General features: G+C 52.8%; 3 protein-coding genes across 4 annotated transcripts in view; all 3 read left to right on the top strand.

Annotated features, from left to right (window-relative positions):
- Positions 1 to 3,625, top strand: part of LOC309621679 (uncharacterized protein) — a 46,480-nt gene extending 42,855 nt beyond the window's left edge. The window contains exon 2 of the mRNA XM_082409052.1: positions 1,272 to 3,625. Coding sequence (XP_082265178.1) covers positions 1,272 to 1,330 — 59 coding nt within the window. The 3' untranslated portion in view covers positions 1,331 to 3,625. The remainder of the gene's footprint in view (positions 1 to 1,271) is intronic.
- Positions 1 to 3,738, top strand: part of LOC309621681 (ELKS/Rab6-interacting/CAST family member 1-like) — a 123,849-nt gene extending 120,111 nt beyond the window's left edge. Inside the window, exon 10 of the mRNA XM_082409063.1 lies at positions 3,632 to 3,738. Within this exon, the coding sequence (XP_082265189.1) occupies positions 3,632 to 3,656 (25 nt within the window). The 3' untranslated portion in view covers positions 3,657 to 3,738. The remainder of the gene's footprint in view (positions 1 to 3,631) is intronic.
- The window catches only part of LOC309621680 (uncharacterized protein), a 46,238-nt gene that overhangs the window by 20,896 nt on the left and 3,754 nt on the right, over positions 1 to 21,588 (top strand). Inside the window, exons 2-5 of one of the 2 annotated variants that reach the window (XM_082409053.1) lie at positions 3,940 to 4,069; positions 4,434 to 4,603; positions 5,411 to 5,974; positions 21,252 to 21,380. In XM_082409053.1, coding sequence (XP_082265179.1) covers positions 4,005 to 4,069; positions 4,434 to 4,603; positions 5,411 to 5,974; positions 21,252 to 21,355 — 903 coding nt within the window. In that variant the 5' untranslated portion in view covers positions 3,940 to 4,004 and the 3' untranslated portion in view covers positions 21,356 to 21,380. The remainder of the gene's footprint in view (positions 1 to 3,939; positions 4,070 to 4,433; positions 4,604 to 5,410; positions 5,975 to 21,251; positions 21,381 to 21,588) is intronic. The other variant, XM_082409054.1, reaches the window with a different exon arrangement.

Raw genomic sequence — 21,588 nt, 5'->3', positions numbered from 1 at the left:
AATCAGATGCAGGAAGGAGGGAGGGGCTGGTAGGAACCCCTGCAGTTGCCCCAGAGACTGAGGGATGGGCTGGCTGGCAACTGGTCCAGCTCTCCCTGCCTACCAGGGGTGTAGTTGGCAGTGCCTCCCACTGGCTGAAAGGTTTCTGATACCCCTGCCAGCCCTCTGAGTCTGTGTTGATGACAGCTGCCACCTACCCGGCTCCATTACGGGTCAAGCACTGTGCTGGCTGCCATGTAGACCTCGTCTCGGTCAGTCTCACAGCCGCCCTAGGAGGTCAGCGTGATCTTGACTCCCACTTTACACGCAGAAACCGAGGCTTGGATTAAATAACGTGCCCAAGGTGCTACACTTGGTAAGTAGCAGAGCTGGTTCTGTTTGACGAGAGCTGGGGGGAGTCAGCGCTGGGGGGGAGGGGCGGGGGAGGGGGAGCGGGAAGCCGTACTGGGGCCAGCTGCCCTGTCCCTCCCGGCCCCATCCTGTGGCAGCCAGGTGGGCGGCGGCATCTGTTGGCAGCTCTGGGTCAGGGGCGTCCACTGGCTCCCCCGGCAGGTGTTGGTGGGAGGGCGAGTCAGGCACTCTGTTCCCAGGAGGGGATGGCGGATCTTGGGCTTAATGATGGGCCTGCAGTACTGGCAAAGCGGGGATCACTCTGCCTGCTGGGAAATGTCCTAAGGAACCCAGCTGAGCTGCAGTTACGGAGGTAGATTTCCTGCTCTTTTCCACATCTCATGATTAATCCAGAAGCCTGAGCAGCGTGTGTGATGAGGCTCAGCAAGGTGGCCGTGGGCATCTCCAGCCTCCTTTGCAAGCCCCGCTTTTCCTCTGGAGTAGGTGCCCTGGAATCTGGGCCAGCCGTACACATTTCAGCAACTCGATTACAAGAGACAGAAGAGGCCGGGTGTGTGGCACCAATAAAACCGCACACACCCTGTACTTCTCTCTGCCTGTTGCTGGTTTGTGCATTTCCCCACCACACCTCCCGAGAGCAGTTTGTTTCCCGGAAGCAGCAGAAGAGAGGTCGGGAGAAGGAGATGCCTTATTGTTGTGAATGTGATGGACGTGGTGGCACCACAGGGGACTGGACACCAAGGCAAAGACTCCAGTGTCTGATGAACTTACTGGTTGAACTTACCGCTTACTGGTCTTTGGCAGGTAATCAGCTTCTAAGAGTCTCTGTTTCTTCATCTGTAAAATTGGATCACGGTACCTGCACTCATTGATTTAACAAATAATATAAACATATAAATCCATACTCTGGCGTATTCTAGGTGCTGGAAATCAAGCAGTAAACAGAACAGTCTCTCCTCTTCGGATGTTAATAGTCTAACATGGGAAGATGGAAAACGGCAATGACATCTGTGTCAGGTGGTTATGATACTTAGAAGAAAAATAAAGCCGGGCTGAGGGGTAGGGGAGACAGTGTATGCATGTGGGGATGACTTTTCTTAAAGGACAGTCAAGGAAGGCATCTTTGATAAGATGATACTTCAACAGAACCTGGAAGAAAATGAGGTGCCATATAGATGTCCAGGTACGGCAAAGAGCTAGTTGAAAGGTGCTGGAGTGGGAGAGTGCTTGGCAAGTTCAAGGAGCATGAAGAAGCTCTGTGTGGCTGGAGGGGTGGGAAAGTGGGGGTCAAGGAGAAGAGGGCAGAGAGGGTGTGTGTGTGTGTGTGTGTGTGTGTGTGTGTGTGTGCACGCAGGGGCTGGTTGGATCATACAGCCTGGCAGGGTTACTCTAAGTGAGATGGGAAACAACTGGTGGCCTTGAGCAGAGAAATGACCTGATGTATATTTTAGAAAGACCACTCTGGTTGTTCAGTGGAAAGTAGCTTTTAAGACTGTAAGCTCGGTGCTCTGTGACCACCTAGAAGGGTGGGATGGGGGGGAGGAGGGAGGTCCAAGAGGGAGGGGATATATGTATACCTATAGCTGATTCACTTCATTGTACAGCAGAAACTAACACAACATTGTAAAGCAATTATACTCCAATAAAGAAAACAACAACACTGTAAGTGGAGAAGCCAAAAGACCAGGTCGGAGGTGACTGCATCTCCAGGTGAGAGAGGAAGAGAGCTTGGATTTCAGCAGTGGTCGTGGTGATAAGTGACCGTCAGAATCTGGAAATATTCTGTAGGTAGAACCTGTAGGATGAGCTAGTATGAGGGGTGGGTTGGGTGAATAGTGAGACACAAAGAGACACCTCGAGATTTTGTCCTGAGATTGGGATTGACACGTACACACTACTGTGTATAAAATAGGTAACTAATAAGGACCTACTGTATAGCACAGGGAACTCTATTCAATACTCTATAATGGCCTGTACGGGAAAAGAGTCTAAGAAAGAGCAGATATACGTATCTGTATAACTGATTCACTTTGCTGTAAGCCTGCAACTAACACAACATTGTAAATCAACTCTACTCCCATAAAAATTTAAGAAAAAAGAAACAACACTTTTGCAATAAAAAAAAAGATTTTGTCCTGAACGATGGGTAAACTGGAGTTGTCACATATTGAAACGGAGAACTGGGTGAAAGGAGAACCCTTTGGTTGTGGGGTGCAGGAACCAAGAATTTGGCTTCAGGCGCATTAAGCAGCAGTAGTCTGTTGGATACCCAAGTGGAGGTGATGGGTAGACAGAGGCGTGTGAGCATCCGGGGCCCCGGGAGAGGCCGGGGCTGGGATACGCTCATCAGTGCGTAGTTCATTAACAATCTTGGGGCTGCATGAGATCATCAAGGGAGTGAGTGAGGATGGAGAAGAGGAGTGGGTGGGACATTCCAAGGTTTAAAAGTCAGAAAAATGAGACAGAACCAGCATGAGAATCAAGAGAGCCTGCTTAAGACGGGACAGAGTACAGAGTGGGTGCTCAGTAAATCACAGCCACTGCCATCACCATGACCATCGGTATTTTCATGGTTAGAGTACGGAGAAGTGAAGTTTGAAACCAAAATAGCAAGAGTTCAGGAGGACGCACTTCATGTACTTTTTCCTCTTTTCCTTCCCTTTCCTCTGGTTGTGCATCAACCGTGGTCTCAGACTTCCAGCTACTTACTAGAAATAAAACAAAACCATACAAAACTTCTGGGCACCTTACAAGCCCACAACTCAGTTCAAGATATTCAAGAAGAGCTGAGGTCTTTGGGTTGTTGGTAGGGTGAGTAACCACTGAACAGAGTCTGGGAACTGGATGTGACTTTCTCCTCTTACCAACTCACTATATGACCTCAGGCAAGTCCGTCCCTGCCTCAGTCCTGGAGGAGGATAGAGACTTCCATTCAGGGGAGAATACTGATTAGCTCACCAAGTTTCCTACTTGGATGGCATCTCTGCCATTTGCTTTTCTCCTCTCCAAAGCATATAGATCCTATCCTCAATTATTAAAGCAAGATAACAGTGCTTTTGATTTCCCTCTGAGAGTCTAACCTCGAATTGTGGGCTGTTTAGTACTTACAAAGTCTGGGAGAGGAGTGCCCTTTAGGAGTGACCATCCAAGGTCCCCCGCCCCATCCACCCCTGTAGGCAGTCTGAGGCAGATGCCTCTCACTGGTCTACCAGAAGGCCAATGACTTGAACCATATTAGTTTATTTCCTTGTATAATTATCTTCACTGAATTGCATTTTAGGAATCATGCCCTTGGCTTTCATTAAACATCCTTGAAACAGTCATGCAAAGTTCACTGCTGCATTTGCACGAGAACTACTGTTGCAGACACGACCTATACGCTTCTGGAAAAGACTTCCTGAGTGCTTTTGTGAAGCACACGTCTGCGGGATATTAATAAAAATTTCATTATGGGAAAAGTTGAGTGAGTTTGGAAAAAAACCCAGGTGTCTTTCTTAAAGGTTATCTAAGAGGCTTTACTAACAAAAAGTACAGTGGGTCCTTAGAAAGAGGATAAACTGCGAGATTTCCCATTTTGTCGACCCTTAGAATCCTGTTTTGGTGGTGCAGCTCTTGGGATCAGTGCTCTGAGCACCCAGCAGAAGAGGCTCTGAATGCTTCGGGCTCAGTTAGTCAAGCACCGTGAGCTGCAACAGGGAACATACAGACAGGAGGCCAGGTAAGCAAGTGACAGGGGAGCCTGCAGGGGGATGAGCAGCGAATGGGCAGCTGGCTCTTCCGTGCACAGCGATCCTGGGTGCCTGGGGTCCCAAGAGGCTTTGCAACGTCCTGGCTGCATCAGATATTAACTTTACTATTCATGGAGTTAGGGATCCTAGTCTCAAATATATCCCTCAGTGACCCTCCTGTACAACAACACACAGAGTTAAAAGATTTTAAAAAATAATCCATTGTTAGGAAAAGGACACAGAGACATGTGCTGTGTTTACAGTTTCATGGGCGAGATGGGGAGGAATGCCACTCGCTCCGACAGCTCACTACCTAGGAAGACCACTGAGAGTCTCTCCCCTCCTCTCCCGCAGCTGGAGTCTCTCTCTTTCACTTCCTGACGTGTACACCCCGTCAACCCTCAAATTTCAGCCTCCGAAGCTCCGAGAAAGCCCCTTGGGGAATACTCTGCTCCTCCCTTTCACTGGGCAGAGCGACCAGCACAGGTGTGTGTGCAGACTGCCTGCCCTCCTATCCATGCAAGGTGCATTATTTAGAGGCTAATGATTTCATTGTAAAGTGGGAAGTGAAATATGTTTCGCTAAAGCTTCCAAAGCGAGGGAGGAAGGAGGGAGGAAGAGGGTAGGTCAATGGGTAAATATGATTGCCTGATGGTCTGGGTCCAGCCATCTTCCTAAGGCTGTATCTTTAACTGGGAGGTACAGCAAGATGATCGATAGCACAAGCAACCTTAGGAGAACCACACCGGCCAGCCCGGATCAGCAGAGTCTGTGTGGTGAGATTTAAGGGGGTGCTTAGTTGGCCCTCCAGCTGTAAGTGTTTGCCAGATGACTTGTAACTTCACCACTGGAGCCAAATTCCTTTGACTCTTAGGGCTCTTTCTGCATTCAAGAGCCCTTGGAAATGAGAAATCCCTGAAATGGGTTGTCGCCTGCTGTCAGCTAACCCTGACGCTCAGGAGTAGAGTTGGGAGTAACGGGACGCCGTGTACCCGGGGTCCTTCCTGGGCGTGTGTAACTCTGAGGCTAAGACAGTGAGACTGGCAGTTTAAGAAGCACCTCCAGGACCATGTCGCCTACTGGCAGGCGGAGTAAGGACCCTGCAAGGTGGACAGACATACCTCTTCTCTTATCATTTGAGGGTTTGAGAGAAGAGGCACCGGGAGTTTAGCCTGAGCCCTTCCCACAGGTCTAGAGGTGGGAAGAGAGAGGGATGGGCTTTGACCCTGGGCGGCTCCTCCCTCCAGGCCAAGACCCTGGAGGAGGTTGAGTTTGTATCTTCAGAGGGGATGGGGTGCCCAGGCAGGTGACTGAAGACTTTATCTCCGAAGGACCCAGCATTAGAGAGCTGAACAGCCCCAGACCCCGCGGGCCGGGAGAGCTTCTGGGCATCCTTCCGTGGGGTCCCATCACCTCCCTGCTGGAGGCAGACTGGGTACCAGGACCCTGCGGTGAAGCCGACTGGGGAGCAGCTTCCTCCAGCCTCTCCAAGCACAGACGTCAGCGGCGAGGCTCAGACTTGGTGGCTGTGCTCTGTCTCTGCACAGGCTTGTGTACGCGCAGCGGGGGACCCACGCAGGGGACCGGGGTGGGGAAGCACACAGGAGGCAAGTGCAGAGTGGCGGCAAGTGGCGGTGGTGATGCTGGGGCAGTGCGAGCGGACAGCGGCTCTCCTGGAGGCTCCACCCCTCGGCGGGCTGGCGTGGGACCTGGGAACGGACAGTGCACGTGGAGGGGCAGCTACTCAGGGCTGCCCTGCCGGGGGGGGGGGGCGGGCGGTGCTGTCAGGCGGGGGCTGCCTTCAGGGTGGAGTTGTAGCAGAGAAGTGGGGTCACCCCTCTTGGAAGCTTTGAGAATGCGTATGAGGAGGGAGCTGCGAACGGAATCCGGAAAAGGTACGGAGTGCTAGCTTGGTGGAGTTGGGTGCTGGCAGGACTCGCCTTGGAGTCGTGGGAGCGTTCCCAGGAACATCCAGGGGATCGCCACCGGGGCCCCAGTGGTCCCACAGGCCTCCTGAGGCTGGCTGTGCTGTGCTGAAGCCCACATCAAGGGCCCTGGGGATGGCAGCAGAGGCCAGCATGGTTGAGGGTCCCCCACACCCACCTCATCTCTGCAGGGACCACAGAACTGCACGCACCGTGGGTGTTCTTCACCTGCTCACAAAAGAGCCGGGTCATTGCATGCAGCAGGAAAGGCTTGACGGGGGGTGACGGGAGGAAGGGCAGGAGCAGAGATTTTCCATCTTGATGGTTTTGTTCAAGGCCAGCCCAGAAGCAGCTGACGTTGGCTTCATTTATCCAAAGGGCACGGCGAGTGACCCTCTACAACCCAGGGATCCTGAAATATTTAGAAGCTCTAATGTTTGGGTGGGAAGAGAACCTCTTTTGGATGAGAAGCTCAATTATTGAGGAAGGGAGAGCTCCCGTTGTCTGGGGCATGGGGGGGGCACCTTCCTGCTGCGTTGGCAGGGTGCCGGGCGTGGGGCACCCTGCCTGGGACACTTGCCCTGCTCTGTGGGTGAGGCCTCTCCCACAGTGCTGGGCTCTGGGGGACTTTTCTCGTGGCCAAACTCTTCGGGAAAGTGACACAACGGCCTGTTTCTTCCAACAGCACCTCTGATTCAGCCTAGGGTATGGTTCGAGGTTGCATCTCTTGTAAACCCCCCTTCAGCTGCTGTCAAGGGCTGGCACCGGAGTTCTTGAATTTAGGCTGATGTGGGTCCTGCTAGAGCCTGCTGTCCTCTGCACATGTCAACAAATGTGTATGCAGGTGTGGACCAGCTGGATCTCTCTCCTTCTCTGGAAAGCGTGGTTTTCAGCAGCGTCAGGCTGGGAAGACAGACATTTTTTCATGAACCCTGAAGTCCTGTGCAGGCAGTTGTCACACAGTGTTCCACCAGCGGCCCACGGCCGGCACAGAACACTGCAAAGCTCCATCTAGCACAAGTGACCACGGGGAACGGGTTGAGAATCCTGCTGCATTGTACACGTCTCCTAAGGGAAGAACATCAAGAAAGATGAGCTCGCCGCGGAATTGGCGAACTGTGTGGAAGGGGCGGGATCTGTAGAGCTCAGCAGCGGCGAGCTCCTGTCATGGCTTGGCCAGTTCGGGTCTCCCCCTGTCACTTATGAGGGTGCGGCGATGTTTTCCCAGATGTGGTCCCCGTGTACAAAACAAAGAATCGCTTTGCACAAAGCCAGAAGGGATACATTGAAAGAATTATCAGAAGAGAATAATACATAGGAAATGTTTGTGCTCGCATGCAAGGAAACTTTGTGGGGTATCTGTGGCTGCCAAAGTGACATCTGGCAGGATTAACTGGATCACCAGAGCCAAACAATGAGGACTGGGAAGGCAGCAAAAACTGTGAGGCCTGGGCCCATGTGGGGGCAAGATTTTGAGAATGACCACTTAGGTGACAAAATGGGATTCCCACGAACCGCAGCTCTGGTTAGTTTCTGGTCTGGAGCCAGATCCTCTCTCTGATGCAGACGTGGGAGGACGGAGCGGCAAGAGCTGCCCAGCTGCTCATCTGGGAAGTCATCCTCCAAGGGACTCTGTCCCTCGTTCTCCTCCCGTACCTGGAGGCGGCAGTCAGCGGGCAGCACCTCTCACAGCACCCCCACGTACACCTGCTCAGACCACCTGCTCAGAGCTACTCTTTTGCCCAGCCCAGCATACCTGTTCCACCTGTCTGAAGACCCGCCGCACGTTTCCTCGAAGCACACCCCAGAGCTCTTCGTCACTCCAGCCACGCCTCAGCAACTCCTCTATCAGTACCGGGTATATGGACACGTCCTCCAGCCCCTGTGGGAACCTGTGTGGCCGCCAGCCAGCCAGCTATTGGGCCTCAGACCTGTTCCCTGGTCCTGAGTCAGAACCAGAGCCCTATGTGTCCAGGGTCCACTGAACCCCAGCCCTGGTCAGATATGGAAAATGGAGACTTGGAGAGAGTAAATGATTCACTCCTGCTCTTCATCCTTCAAAGGAAGGCCCCAAGAGCGCCTCGACTATTCGTCAAAACTCATTGAATTGTACTGTTAAGATCTATGCCTTTCACTGAATGCAATTTTTGCCTCCATTTATAAAGAGAAGAAAAGCTTTTTAAGAACTGGGTTGACCCCCCTGCATGCACAGACCCAGCTGCAGGCAGAGACGATGGTCAGCCCAGCCCAGACCTTGCGAAGAGTCTGCTCAGAGGCCGTGGGTCTGCTGGCACTGGATGGGCGCAGATGCTGGGCAGATGAGCTCTGTGTGGTGTTTTAGACAAATATGATGACCTAGAGTAGGGCCAAGCAGACAGGAGAGCCCAGGAAGCAGACCCTGGGAGAGGGGAGATACCAGTTGGGCCAGCACACCTGAGGCTATGGTCAAGGCCATGAGGACCACAGTGTGGTGGGCACGGTGGCTGTGAAAGCCCCACTGCTGCCCAGCCAGCCCGAGACAAGCCATGGGGAAGCACTCACCGGCCAGCCCCGTCATAATCTCCGCCAATCCCGATGAACTTGCATCCAGTGACTGCCCTGATGTGGTCGAAGTGATCTGAAGAATGGGAAGTCAGCAGTGTGGGGCTTCCAGGGCAGGGGTGGGGGTGATGACTGGCCTCTGTTGATTCCCCTTTTTGCAGCCTGTAGGCCAAACAGTCCAGTTCCTTCGTGGCCTGGCACCGAGAGTACCAACTCGAGGGCCCTGAGGTTTGATCTGAAGTGATCCCAGCTGGCTCTAGACTGGACTTCAGATTTGGAGTGGACCCCAGAGCCCCCTGTTTGGGCCATTTCCCACCCACGATTCACCCTGCCTCCCAGTCTCCTTGAGAACCTGTGGGGGCTCCTTTCCCCGGGTGTGGAGGATGAGAGAGGAACAAGAGTACAACTGATGAAGACCCCAGAGACCTAAGGAGCTGTCCAGTCCCTTGGCCAGAGGTAGGGGCAGTGCGCTTTAGGAGCCCCTGCAGAGGCACAGATGGGCAGCACCCGGGCTCTGTGTCTGACAGCCTCCCTGCTACCCATCAGTACCGCAGTTTTGATTCCGTGGCTCCAGTTCCACATGGCACCAAGGTGCTGTGTACCGTCCGTTACTGGGTTTTTGGGAGCTGTACCTATTGCCAACAGGAGGGTCAAGCCACTGGGGCTCTTCTGAAGTCCTCCCCAAGTTTGGACCCAGCTTCAGCTCCAAATCAGAGTTTTCAGAGAGCCCAGGGTGAGGCTCACCTGCCACAGTAGGCACGTTGGCTAACGGGTTGCACTGCAGCACCCGCACGGACAAGGGCACCATCGCGATGCCACCGTTCTTCTTCTGCAGGGGCGGACCGGTGGACAGTCAGCTTGGCCCCCAGCACAGCCAGCTGCCTGTTCACTCTCTCGGCCCCTGTGAGGAAGGTGTTGAGGTCAGAGTCGTCTCCTCTCTGGGTTTGTGTGAATGGAGGAGCCGCAGCCCTGGTCTGGGTGGTGTCTTGGCCCTGGGTTTCCGGGTGTGGTGGAGTATCTTACCACCTAGACCCCCACCTAGGGCTCAAGAGTTCAGGGGCTGTGGACCGTGGGTTTTGGGGGCAGAAGATACTTAACCTGGGGTTTGAGGAAATTGAGGGAGAAGAGGCTCGGGTTCAAGGGCTCCCGGTTTGAACCTCTTGCTTTAGGTTTGAGGGCCAGGGCAGTCTCTCACCAGAAGCTGCAGGATATCATCAGGATCATTCCGAGTGTTCTTGCACACACCCCGGGCAGCTGAGTGGGAGAAGATGACAGGTGCCTGTGACACTTCTAGGGCTCGCCGTGCCACAGCATCGAGACATGGGACAAGTCCACCATCATGCCCAGGCGGTTCATTTCTGCCACCACCTTCTGCAGGGACAGGATGGGGAGAGGGCATCAGGGCTGCATTTACCTTGTGTGCATTTATCTGGAGGGAACAGGCGGGGCTGTACATTCATGTGGGGCAGGGTATGGAACCCGGGTCCTTACCTCGCCCAAGCCGGTCAGCCGACTGACATTGCTGTAGAAGGGGTGGATCCCCTTTGCTGAGCTCTGTGCCCTGCAGGATGGCCAGGAGGCAGTCTGACTGGTGGCCATGACTTGGCTACAAGAGCCTAGAAAGAGGTTCTGTCGAACCGTCTACACCTGCAACTCCCTGGTGCAAGAGGAGGGACCCAAACTGGGCTGTGCCTGGCAGTAGGAGGGCCCTTCTGGGGATTCAGTCTTGTTCTGCGAACCTCCATTCCCCTCCCCACCCCAGGTTCAGGGCGGATCCCAGGGGTAAACTTGCTTTGGGCCCCAGCGTGATCTTGGGCAGATCCCTGCCTCACTGGGCCCTTACCATCTGCACTGCGCTCACCAGGGCGTGTTGCAGGTGTGGGTGAGTGTCACGTAGCGCACACCCAGCGCATAGAAGGTACGCAAGATGGAGAGGCTACTGTCCAGTGAGTGGCCGCCCTCCACACCAATGAGGCAAGCCAACTTCCGGGTATTGTTGAGAGCTGGGGGCAGGTAGGTCAGATGATCATTTTCAGAGGCAGGGGTAGCTTACTGAAGTCCCTAGCACCTACCACCACCAGTCTGTTTACCTTTTTTTTTTTTTTTTTTTTGGTCGTGCCGCGCAGCATGAGGGCTCTTAGTTCCCCCACCGGGGATCAAACCCGAGCCCCCTGCAGTGGAAGCGTAGAGTCTTAACGTCTGGACTACCAGGGAAGTCCCCCGTCTACCTTTAAGTGAGGTCACAAGCTCCAGCTCAGAATAGGAGGCACACATGAGGCGGATGAGGTCAGTTTGATCCGGGGTGAGGCACACAGCATCCCGTTCGTGGGTCTGGCATGGGGCGTAGGCTGACCAGAACTGAGGGAAGGCCAGGGCTCGGTTTGGGCTTTGGAACTCCTTGGGCTTCTCATAGCCTCCTCAGCTGGCACAGCACTCACTGTGCCCAGAAGTCACATGGAATGCGTTGCTTTTTCTGTGGTACTCGGATGCCCGTCAGGTTGGCTCACTGTGACCCCTGTAGCCCCCAGCATCCATGGCATGGCACTTTCTAGGCCACTATGGTAACTTAGTTCCAGTGTGACTCACCTGTGGTCTCTGAGGCCCCCAAACTGCCCCACATTCCCCAGCAGCCATGGTGGCACCTTGTGTGTCCCTTTGGTACCTGGGCACCCACGAGACCGTCTTTCAGCCTGTCCAAGCTGGTCTGGCCATGGCTGAAATTGCACAGATTAACATCCTGGAGCCCATTGTGGTAAAACTGCCTCAGGACCCAGGGGCATGTCGTTGTGGCTGGAGGGAGGTCAAGGCAAATGGGTGGGCTCCTTAGGTCTTGGGATCAGGCAGGACACATTGCCTGGCCTGGGCCAGCCGGGGGGTCCCCCACCTCACACTGTCACACAGACTATACTAGGAGCAGCTGAGGCCTGGGCTGAGGGGTTCCCACCAGGGAGGGGATGACAGAGAAGGGGAAGGGCATCCATAGATGATGGAGAGGACATCCAGGGGTGGTGTGAGGGAGCCTCCCCACTAGCTCTGCATGCTCCGGACCTCCTCCCCTGCCCAGGGCCAGGCTAGGCCCCCACCGGCCCCCACCAGCCCGCACACACTGCAGCCCCCCGTCCACAAGCGGGAAGTCCCGCCTCAGGGCCCGCGTGCGCTCCCGCGGACTCGGGGTGCTGGAGGTGCCCGGCGTGGTCTGGACGCGGGTTCCCGGCCGCAGCAGCAGACGCAGCAGCAGCAGCAGCAGCAGACACAGCAGAGGCCGCTGGCTGAGTGCGCGGGGACCTTCGAGGCCCCCGGGCCGCAAGCTGCGCAGGGCCAGGCGGGTGGGCAGAGGCGGGTGTGGGAGGGGCGGGCGATGGGGTTGTGCCCGTCCACACAGGCCACCCAGCGGCGCGGCCTCGCGAGGGGGGCGGGGTGAGGGAGGGGATACAGAGTCACAGGGCCCTGCGAGCCGTGTGCGAGAGCCGCGATCCGCGAAGCCCGGCAGCCCCGGGGCGGCACTGCCCTCCCGCCCCCTGCTCCGAGGCAGCTCCCGCGGGCTAAGCTGGCCTCTGCTGAGAGCCCACTCGCCTCCCGTCGCGGCTTCCCTCCGCCCCTGCGCCTCTTCCCACTCCCACTGCTCCGAGGGGGCGCCCTAGGCTGCTCTCCCCCGCCTCTAACCTTCCTGGCCAAGCTGGGCCGCTTCTCTCAGAGGGCCACCTTCAGCCCGAGGCCTCCCGGGAGCACACCGCGTCCCCATCTGCCTGCAGCCGGCCCCGCCCACTCCGAGGGCTGCGTGCCAGTGTCTCTGCGGCCACAGGTGCTCTGGGCTCCCGGTTTCCCGGTACGGGGCCATGTGGGCTGGTGTGGGGGAAGAGAGAGTTTCTGGAAATGGGGGGGGAACCTTGTGAGCTCTGGATTCAGGAAGGGGCCCTCTGCCCCCGACCTTCTCTCTCCACCTACTTGACTCCCCAACCTGCATGACCATTCTCTGGGGACTTCAACCAGCACCCGGGAACTCTCAGGAACCCCCCCCACACACACACTTCTGGCAGCCAGCCTCAGGAAAGAGCGCCCTCAGGAGCTGCTACACCTCCCCAGGGCCTGAAGAGAGGGACTTTTGGGAGGTGAACTGAACACCTTCTGGGGAGAGTCAACGACCCTTTTCCTCAGCAGAGCAGGAACCCAGTCAGTAGGCTATTTGAGTGGAAGGAAATGAAGTCATTTCCATGGCAGCAGAGCCCCCATCGCAGCAACCTTCCTCCCAGGGCTGCTGGCCGACCTTCTGGCCAGGATCCCTCCTACCTCAGCATGGAAGGCCTGGCCTCGTGAAGAAGTATAGGTTCTGAGAAAAGACCTGGCACCTGGGTTCTGCTGCTACACTTGCCTTATCTCGAGGCCCTTGTGACTCTAGCTTTCCCAGAAACCTCAAGGGCTAAGTGCCTGTGCTTGCTCAGAGGCCGCACGCCACTCCCCATTTCCAGCCTCAGGCCCTCCCCCTAGCTGCCTCCTCTGGGGACCCCCTCCCTCCAACACACACACACACACACACACACACACACACACACACACACACACACACACACACAGAGGGGATGTGCCTTCTCACAGAAGCTCAACCACTGAGATGCTTTAGGGACTGTGCCCAAACTCCTTCATCCCCAGCCTCTCCAGTTTTTGCTCTGATCCCTGGCACCCCCTGGAGCTGTTCCGCCTTTGGAACCTTTCCTGGGTAGCAGGAGTGCCTAGCACAGGGGTAGTGACCTAAGTGTGAGCACTGGCGACCCTAGAAGTCTGTTACAGAAAAACATTGAGCAGTAAGGGACCCCCCTGGGGACAGAAAGGGCTGGGAATAAAGGAGCATGTGAACCTCGGGGCAGGGTGCGTGCTGCTTGACTCTCCATCCTGTTCTTGCTTCAGGGAGCAGGTCTTCCTGGGTCTCTCTATCCTGCCTCCTGAGACCCCAGGCAGGAGGCTCTTTGGGAAGCCACAGATTGCTGCTTTCAGTTTCAAAAAACCCAGCTCCCCCCTGGTTTGTGGTGGTGGCCGCTGACACTGGCTCAGAGCAGGAGCCCATGTGGTAGCCTGCTAAGGCTTCTCTGCACCCTGTCTCTGCTCCTGCATTCTTCTCGGCTCGCAGAGTGCAGACTTTTCTGTCTTCAGCTGACAAAGGGGCCCCTGAGGATTGAGCAGAGGAACGTCACGTTTTCTTCCAGGCCAGCTTCAGCCCTGGGATGTTCAGGGCAGACTGTCATTTCAAACCTCAGTTTCTGAGGCTCCTTGCTTTTGGCCATTTAGTGTGGCAGGAGGCTCCTGGCTGAGGAAGGCTCAAACAGAACGACGCAGGTTGTGATCTGTGGCAGTGGGCAGTGGGGGGACGGGGTGGGTCACTGCAGGAAGAGGCATTCGCTGCCTTAGGCAGTTAAACCATTGCCCTCTCTTCAGAGTGCCTCAGCCAGCAAGATGCTGTGGGGTCTACCTCCTGGCACCATGCTCCAATCGCCGGATTTTGGGTCTGGGGCAACCCAGGTCTTCGTCTGACTCTTCCGGAGCGCGCTTTCTCTTGGGAGCATGTCTAGGGACTGGCTTCTCTGCTTCCACCTTTGCTGGCGTGGCCAAAGGAACTGCTGCTGCAAAGAAAATCAGAACTGATCAGTCACTTCTGCTGTACACAGTCTCCTGCCAGAATTTCCCTCTCTCATGTCTCTCCCAGTTTCTGGCTGAAGACCTTTAATCGACTTGACATCCAAAACACAGCCTTGGCCCATCACCTCTATGAGTCCCTAGAGAAGGGACACTGGCTGCAAAAGCAATTCCTAGAGCCTATGGCTGCAGCACATGAGGAAGTCTCTTCACCGTTTCCAGGGTAAACAGTAGAACCCGAAAGTCATTGCAACCATGAGCCTCTCCATCTCTCCCTTCCACAACAGAGAAAACATTTCTTGCAGTCTGTCACTTCTGAGGCTTTAATGGAAATGTCTTTCAAGTTTTGGAAAAAAATAATCTAATATAAATTGGTGAAGAACCCCTCCCACCTTGGCAACCCCTCTTGGGCCCCATTTATACTGCCTGTTTCCACCACACTGAACTCTAGCCCTCTGATACTTTTATGTAGATTAGAACAAGGCCGAATACTGAGGCAGAGTGATCAGGAGACTGAGAACCGCGTTCTGGGTACCAAGTCTAGGCTCACATCAACCCAGCCTCCTGGGACACCATCTCCTCAGCCCTCCAGTCTCATTAGCACTTCGACAGCCCTCTTGGTTCTTCCGGTCTTCCCATCAATATGGCACCACCCTCTCCCCTAGAAGTAAAAATCATTATAATTCTCCCTCTCTCCACCGTGAAAGGATGAGATAAAGGCTCAGCAGCAGCCCCCGTGAAACACATGGTCACCACTGTGAAGAGGTGTTACTAAGACGATTTGGTCCGACTCAGAGAAGGAAAGAGACAACTCTGCCCTTAGGCTGATCAGGCCCACAGGAGGGAACCACACTGGGGGCAGCCTTTGAGAGAGTGGCAATGCGAGAGAACCTTCTTTAGGAGGGGACTCGCTGTTGCCGACCTTGAGAAAGTAAGGATGGGACATTGGTTTACTGGGGCTGTTGCAGAGGGGATGTGCCCAGAGGTTGGGCCACCCTGCTTGAGAATCAAAGCACCTTCTAGTCCGAAGCTGCTTGAATGCTCCAATCGCCGGATTTTGGGTCTGGGGCAACCCAGGTCTTCGTCTGACTCTTCCAGAGCGCGCTTTCTCTTGGGAGCACGTCTGGGGACTGGCTTCTCTGCTTCCACCGTTGCTGGCGTGGCCAAAGGAACATCCCCGTAGGCCCGGTAGCCACCAACCAGGCAGTATGTCTCCCCATGCCAGCCCAACTGCGTTTCTCCACACCCTCGGTAGGGGACATGGTACTGACCAGGGGTAGGAGGAGAAACGGGAGCCACTGCTGCTGCAAAGAAAATCAGAACTGATCAGTCACTTCTGCTGTACACAGTCTCCTGCCAGAATTTCCCTCTCTCATGTCTCTCCCAGTTTCTGGCTGAAGACCTTTAATCGACTTGACATCCAAAACACAGCCTTGGCCCATCACCTCTATGAGTCCCTAGAGAAGGGACACTGGCTGCAAAAGCAATTCCTAGAGCCTACGGCTGCAGCACATGAGCAAGTCTCTTCACCGTTTCCAGGGAAAACAGTAGAACCCGAAAGTCATTGCAATCATGAGCCTCTCCATCTCTCCCTTCCACAACAGAGAAAACATTTCTTGCAGTCTGTCACTTCTGAGGCTTTAATGGAAATGTCTTTCAGGTTTTGGAAAAAAATAATCTAATGTAAATTGGTGAAGAACCCCTCCCACCTTGGCAACCCCTCTTGGGCCCCATTTATACTGCCTGTTTCCACCACACTGAACTCTAGCCCTCTGATACTTTTATGTAGATTAGAACAAGGCCAAGTACTGAGGCAGAGTGATCAGGAGACTGAGAACCGCGTTCTGGGTACCAAGTCTAGGCTCACATCAACCCAGCCTCCTGGGACACCATCTCCTCAGCCCCCCAGTCTCATTAGCACTTCAACATCCCTCTTGGTGCTTCCAGTCTTCCCATCAATATGGCACCACCCTCTCCCCTAGTACTCAGCAGCTCAGGATGGGATGTGTCTGAGGGCACCGATATAGATGTCTCCATGACAGCACAGAGGTGCCTGGGTTTGAAGGTGTGTTTCAGGAGTGGCCCTCTTCCTCAAACTGCTCCATTTACCATTTGCCAACAAAAATGCACTTGTCTTTTGCTAAGAGGCCAATCAGGAAAGGGTCTGAATGGAAGCATCCTGTAGCCCAAAGGGGAAGCTACATTTATAAAGATCAGGACCATCCTGCACACTTGTCCAGGGATGACCTTTCACTTGTCCTCAGCAGTGAGCACTGTGGGTCCCTGAAGGTGTCCCAGGTCACTGGTATTACTTACAGCTGGGAACGCGCTCAGGTATACGTAGTGGGCAAACCCCACAGGAACATGAGGCAGCCAGGTGAGATTGTGTGTACACCATGCCTCCGGGCGGTCTCGGTGTACCTGCCGCACTGCCCACCCATGGAACAGAGCACAGGTCTGAGTTAATATAGACGATCCAGTCACACATTCTCACTCAGACAACCAAAGAGATCGGTATCTGGTGGAGAACTGTCAGGGAAGTTTCTCTGAGGGCAGCACGTTGGCAGTTACGCGGCCATGGAAACTGTTAGAAGGCCGGTGAGGTCATCACTACCCAGTGAGGTCATGATAAGGAACGTGTGACTTGGGGGTCAGGCTTCAGGAGGAGGGGCAGTTTTGTGGAGGAGATCGGGGGGAGGCAGAGGTACTCTACCTGGCCCCTCACACCTGGGCCTCCCCACCCATGCCCTAGTCTAGCAGACACCCCACGTGGGGCGTGCCGGTGGGCTGGCACAGCCCCAGGGGCCCCAGGAGGGCAAGAGAGACCCACTTTCTGAGATTGCCAGTGACACACCCATAGTCCGGATATTATCCGTAACGATTACTAAGGTTGTTTATCTCCCTCCACTTTTACTAAGAAAAGGAGTAATTGAAGACTCTAAGTCATTTTTACTGAGGTTCTTTGTTTTTTTTTTTTCTTCAAAATACTAAATGTAAAGTCTGCAGGGCGTATATAGGTGTTCAAATTTTTTCCAGATTTTATGTTTTTGGTGTTTTGTAAAAAATTTTTATTATTTATTTATTATGTTTATTTTTGGCTGTGTTGGGTCTTCGTTTCTGTGTGAGGGCTTTCTCCAGTTGCGGCGAGTGGGGGCCACTCTTCATCGCGGTGCGCGGGCCTCTCACTATCGCGGCCTCTCTTGTTGCGGAGCAGAGGCTCCAGACGCTCAGGCTCAGTAGTTGTGGCTCACGGGCCCAGTTGCTCCGCGGCATGTGGGATCTTCCCAGACCAGGGCTCGAACCCGTGTCCCCTGCATTGGCAGGCAGATTCTCAACCACTGCGCCACCAGGGAAGCCCCTTTACTGAGGTTCTTAATACCTTCCTCACAAGGGTGGACAAAACTCTCAGCTTTTTGTATTGAGTGCAGATGTCTCTATTCTTGCCCATTTCAGAGTCCTCCTCACTCAAAATCTAGGTTTTGTCGATCTTTAGTACCCTGTCTCTCATCTTATCTCAGATTATTCTGTGGTAAGATGGTGCAAACTATGTATTTACTAACTGGAGAGAATTCAAGTCCCCGGAGCTGTTGTAGCTCAAAATTCTGTTTTTTGTTTTTTTGTTTTTTTTTTTCAAAATTCTGTTTTAAGTGGAGTCATTTTCTGTGCTTTCCTTTCATGCTGTCTGCAAAATGCCTGTTTCTGTCCTCCTTGAGATCCAGGTTTACAGCGCTCTCCTTTTTCTCATTCTGGGGTCTCTATGTTTGTGGCATCTCTGAGGGCCCATGTTCTGTTGAGGCTGAATTTGATACCTGGTGAGGGGGGCGGGGAAAGCAACTTCCAGATGGGTCAGCCTAGAAAAGGATCCCCCATTGTGTAGAAATTTAAAAACAGGCAAAATACCTGTCCTATCAGACACTATGATTTGCCCCCTCTGTCTGACGCAGCCGAGAGCTTCGTCATTTAATTCACACCTATCTACTGTGAAGGCCCAGCCAACAAGATCATTTTGGAGCCCTGAGTGGGTGCCCAGAATGGATGGGAGGGCTGAGGTAACCAGAACTCTGCCTTTTTTATGGACAGGTGTTAGGGCATCTTCTTTTCAAAGTGACACATTCCCAACCCATCCAAGTCACGTAGAGGAACAAAACCACTGTCACCAGCCAAAGGGAGAAAAACATGGGGCTGCAGAGGAGAGGGATCTTGTGGGGACTCTTGTATTATTCATCCACGTGCAAGTATGAGCTCCAGATTTGATAAGACATGCAGTCTGATCAAAAGTCATGCAATTAATGATTTCTTTCAAAAATCAAAGAACTCTTTGATTCTTCATTTTAATGTAACTTTGACCTCTTTTCTTTCCATGTCATAAAAGAGGCCTTGACTAAGCTAAACATGCTCTCTCTCCGTGCCTGCAATGTATCAGAAAGCATCGTCAGTTACTTTCACAGGCAGTGGAGAACTCCTTAATTTTTCTCTGACGACAAGAGCTCCCTTTGAGCCTGGGCCAGAGGTGAGCAAGATTCTGATTCTGGAAAGATGTAGAAAAATGAAGTTCCTTTTGCCAGAGGTTCTGGGTGAGCATTGTTGATGTATGACTGTTAGCAGTCTTACCCTCCTTCCACCTATTCTTCCTTTTCTGCATGGTGGACTGTCCTTTAGTTTTGGGGGTACAGTATTGGGGGAGAAAAGGAAGGGGAGGCTAGAGGTAAGTAGGCTAGTGGCGGGGATTTTGTGCACGAATAGTTGAAGAAGGAAGTGTGGGAGCAAGTGCTGTGGTAAGACGGGAAAGGGAGAATTTAAAAAAAAAAATCTGTGATCCATAAATCCCCTTCAAAGACTCTAAGCAAAGTACTTAAATTATTTCACAATTACTTTTTGGTTACTACTCTGCAGTATAAAAAACAATAAGTTCACTTTTTATCGTATCCCTATGTCATTAGCATCATTTTAAAGACGTGTCTTAACGGCTGTATCGTGTACCATCCTTTATTTAACCAGCTCCCTTTTTTGGACAGTTAATTCAGTTATTTTGTTGTTTATAAATATATATATATGATGGATATTTTTGTTTGTAATTCTGATTATGTCATTTTGTCAGTCAGGATAACTGATGGTAGCTGTACTAACAAACAACCTAAAATCTCAGTGGCTTAGCAGGTGTTGACTGAAAAAAATGCACAACTAAAAGTTGAGAATCATCTTTTTTTTGGTGGACTTGCTGAGGACTTAAGCCCGGGAGGCAGTGTCAGATCGCTCTGAGAGATTGCACTGAAGAGGGAAGGGAGGAACCAGGACATATAGGAGTTTTGCAAAAACAAAACAAAACAAAACGTTAAACCCCAAAACAACCAGGTAGTCGGAACATCAAAAGATTACTGTTAATTAAAGAAAAACCAGACATCTCAAGTCAATGAATTTAGCATTTTTCTATGTACGGGAAGAGGCAGGAGTCTGGGCTCATTGGAATCCTTCCTTTGATGTGCATTTGAACTATCTAGAGCCAGCATCCTGCTTTTCTCCATCCTGAATCCCCTCCGGGTGCACCATCGGGGATGGCTGCCATGGCTGATGATGGCTTGATGGCTGCAACACTCTGTTGACTGATAGGGCAGGCGACATTCTTCATCCATACAGGTTCAAGTCTTCTTTCTTGCTTGATTTACTGGCTAGGGTTGGAGTGGGAGACTCTGTTCTTTGCAGATGTGAGGGACTCAGGGTCCTTCAACATTGTGGCGTCACCTTCCTCAGGTCCTCGGAGCCCCGGCGCTGGAAGAAGGGAGCTTGGAGAAGGCACGCACGCTCTTGGCCTCTTCTGCCCAGAGAGGACAGAGCCACTTCTGCGCATGGTCCACTGGTCAGGGCTCGTCCCAGGGCCCCACCCAGAGGCAAGGGGGCTGTCGAAGGGCATCTGGATGCAGCAAAGAGAAAGGGCCAATGGGTATTGATTAACAACTAGCCAAGGTCCTACCTACCTACCAATTCACTGTCAGGTCTTTAGAATACAAAGGGTTACATTCCTGCAATCCTCCTCTAATTCGAGACAATTCTCCATTCATATTCTCTTTTGCTTAGAGCAACCTTGAGCTGGGTCTTCCCAGGCTCTTCTTTCTACCCCTACAGGCTGTGGTCTCCTCGGAAGCTTTGGTGGGATGCAGGCAGCATCTGGGAGAAGGCGCCTCGGAACTCACGTGCCCGCGTTGCCCAGGACCCCAATTCCTTCCACCTCTCGGATGCTGCTTTCTTTTCCCAGGGACAGAGCCAAGCTGTAATTGACTCCTTGGGTATTTCAAAGTCCCTGATCCCAAGACTGAAGGATGACTCCCTGCTGTTGTGAAAGGTTACCAAATTATCAGGACCTCTGATTGGGAGGGACAGTGGGAAGAGGGGAGGTGGTGTCAGGGGAAAGGCACTGACATTTCAAACTCAGCTGGCGACTCCAGCCCTTGGTAATGGCTTTAGTAACTTCCCAGCTGATCCCTGTGATTGAGCATCAGGACCATTGAATGCTAATTGAGTTGAAAAGCTTCCCCCTCATGTGCTAAAACTCTCAGGCAGTAAAAGGCTTCTGACCATGTCTGGAGTTGTGTGCTGGGGACAATGTGGTGGGTTGCCTCTGTCTACGCTTAACTGCTGTTCGTCTTCCCGGCTTGACGGGGTAGGGTTGCTGTACATACACAGACTTTAAAATTATTTTTAAATTATTTTTTTAAACTGAAGAATGGTTGATTTACATTGTTGGTGGTTTCCGGTGTACAGCAAAGTGATTCAGTTATGCATACACACATACATACGTATACATACATACATATGTATATATATATTCTTTTCCAGATTCTTTTTCATTATCGTTTATTGCAAGATATTGAGTAATATTGAGCACAGTAATACTGTGCTCTACAGTAGGACCCTGTTGTTCATCTATTTTACATATATCATATATCTGTGTGTCTCTGTTAATCCCACACTCCTAATTTATCCCTCCCCTCACCCTTTCCCCTTCGGTAACCGAAATTTTGTTTTCTGTGTCTGTGGGTCTATTTCTCAAACAGACTTTTGTTTTCTTTTTTTTTTTTTTAAGCAGATTGCACCTTGCTGTGGCTGGATCAATACTCTGGAGTAAGCTGTTTGCCCTCAAAACTGCTGGGGCCGCAGCCATGGAGCTGCAGGATCCCAACGGGGTCCTGACGTCCATCTGCTCTGTTTTTTTCAGGTGCGCTGAATCGACAGTCCTGAGTTTTGAAGTTTTCCTGGAGGGGACGTGAGGGGATTTCTCCAGGATCGATGGAACTCCTTTTGTGGTGCTTCAGTGCTTCCACCATGAAGCGCTCATTTCCCTATGCACGTCCCCCCGCCCCACCCCACTGTTTCCTTTACTCTCTCTCCTCCCACCCCCAATTCCCAGAAGAAGATCTAGGAAT

This window comes from Balaenoptera borealis (assembly GCF_965194805.1).
Source record: "Balaenoptera borealis genome assembly, contig: HAP1_SCAFFOLD_839, whole genome shotgun sequence".
Lineage (NCBI taxonomy): Eukaryota > Metazoa > Chordata > Mammalia > Artiodactyla > Balaenopteridae > Balaenoptera > Balaenoptera borealis.
This window is presented reverse-complemented; position numbering and strand designations above follow the sequence as displayed.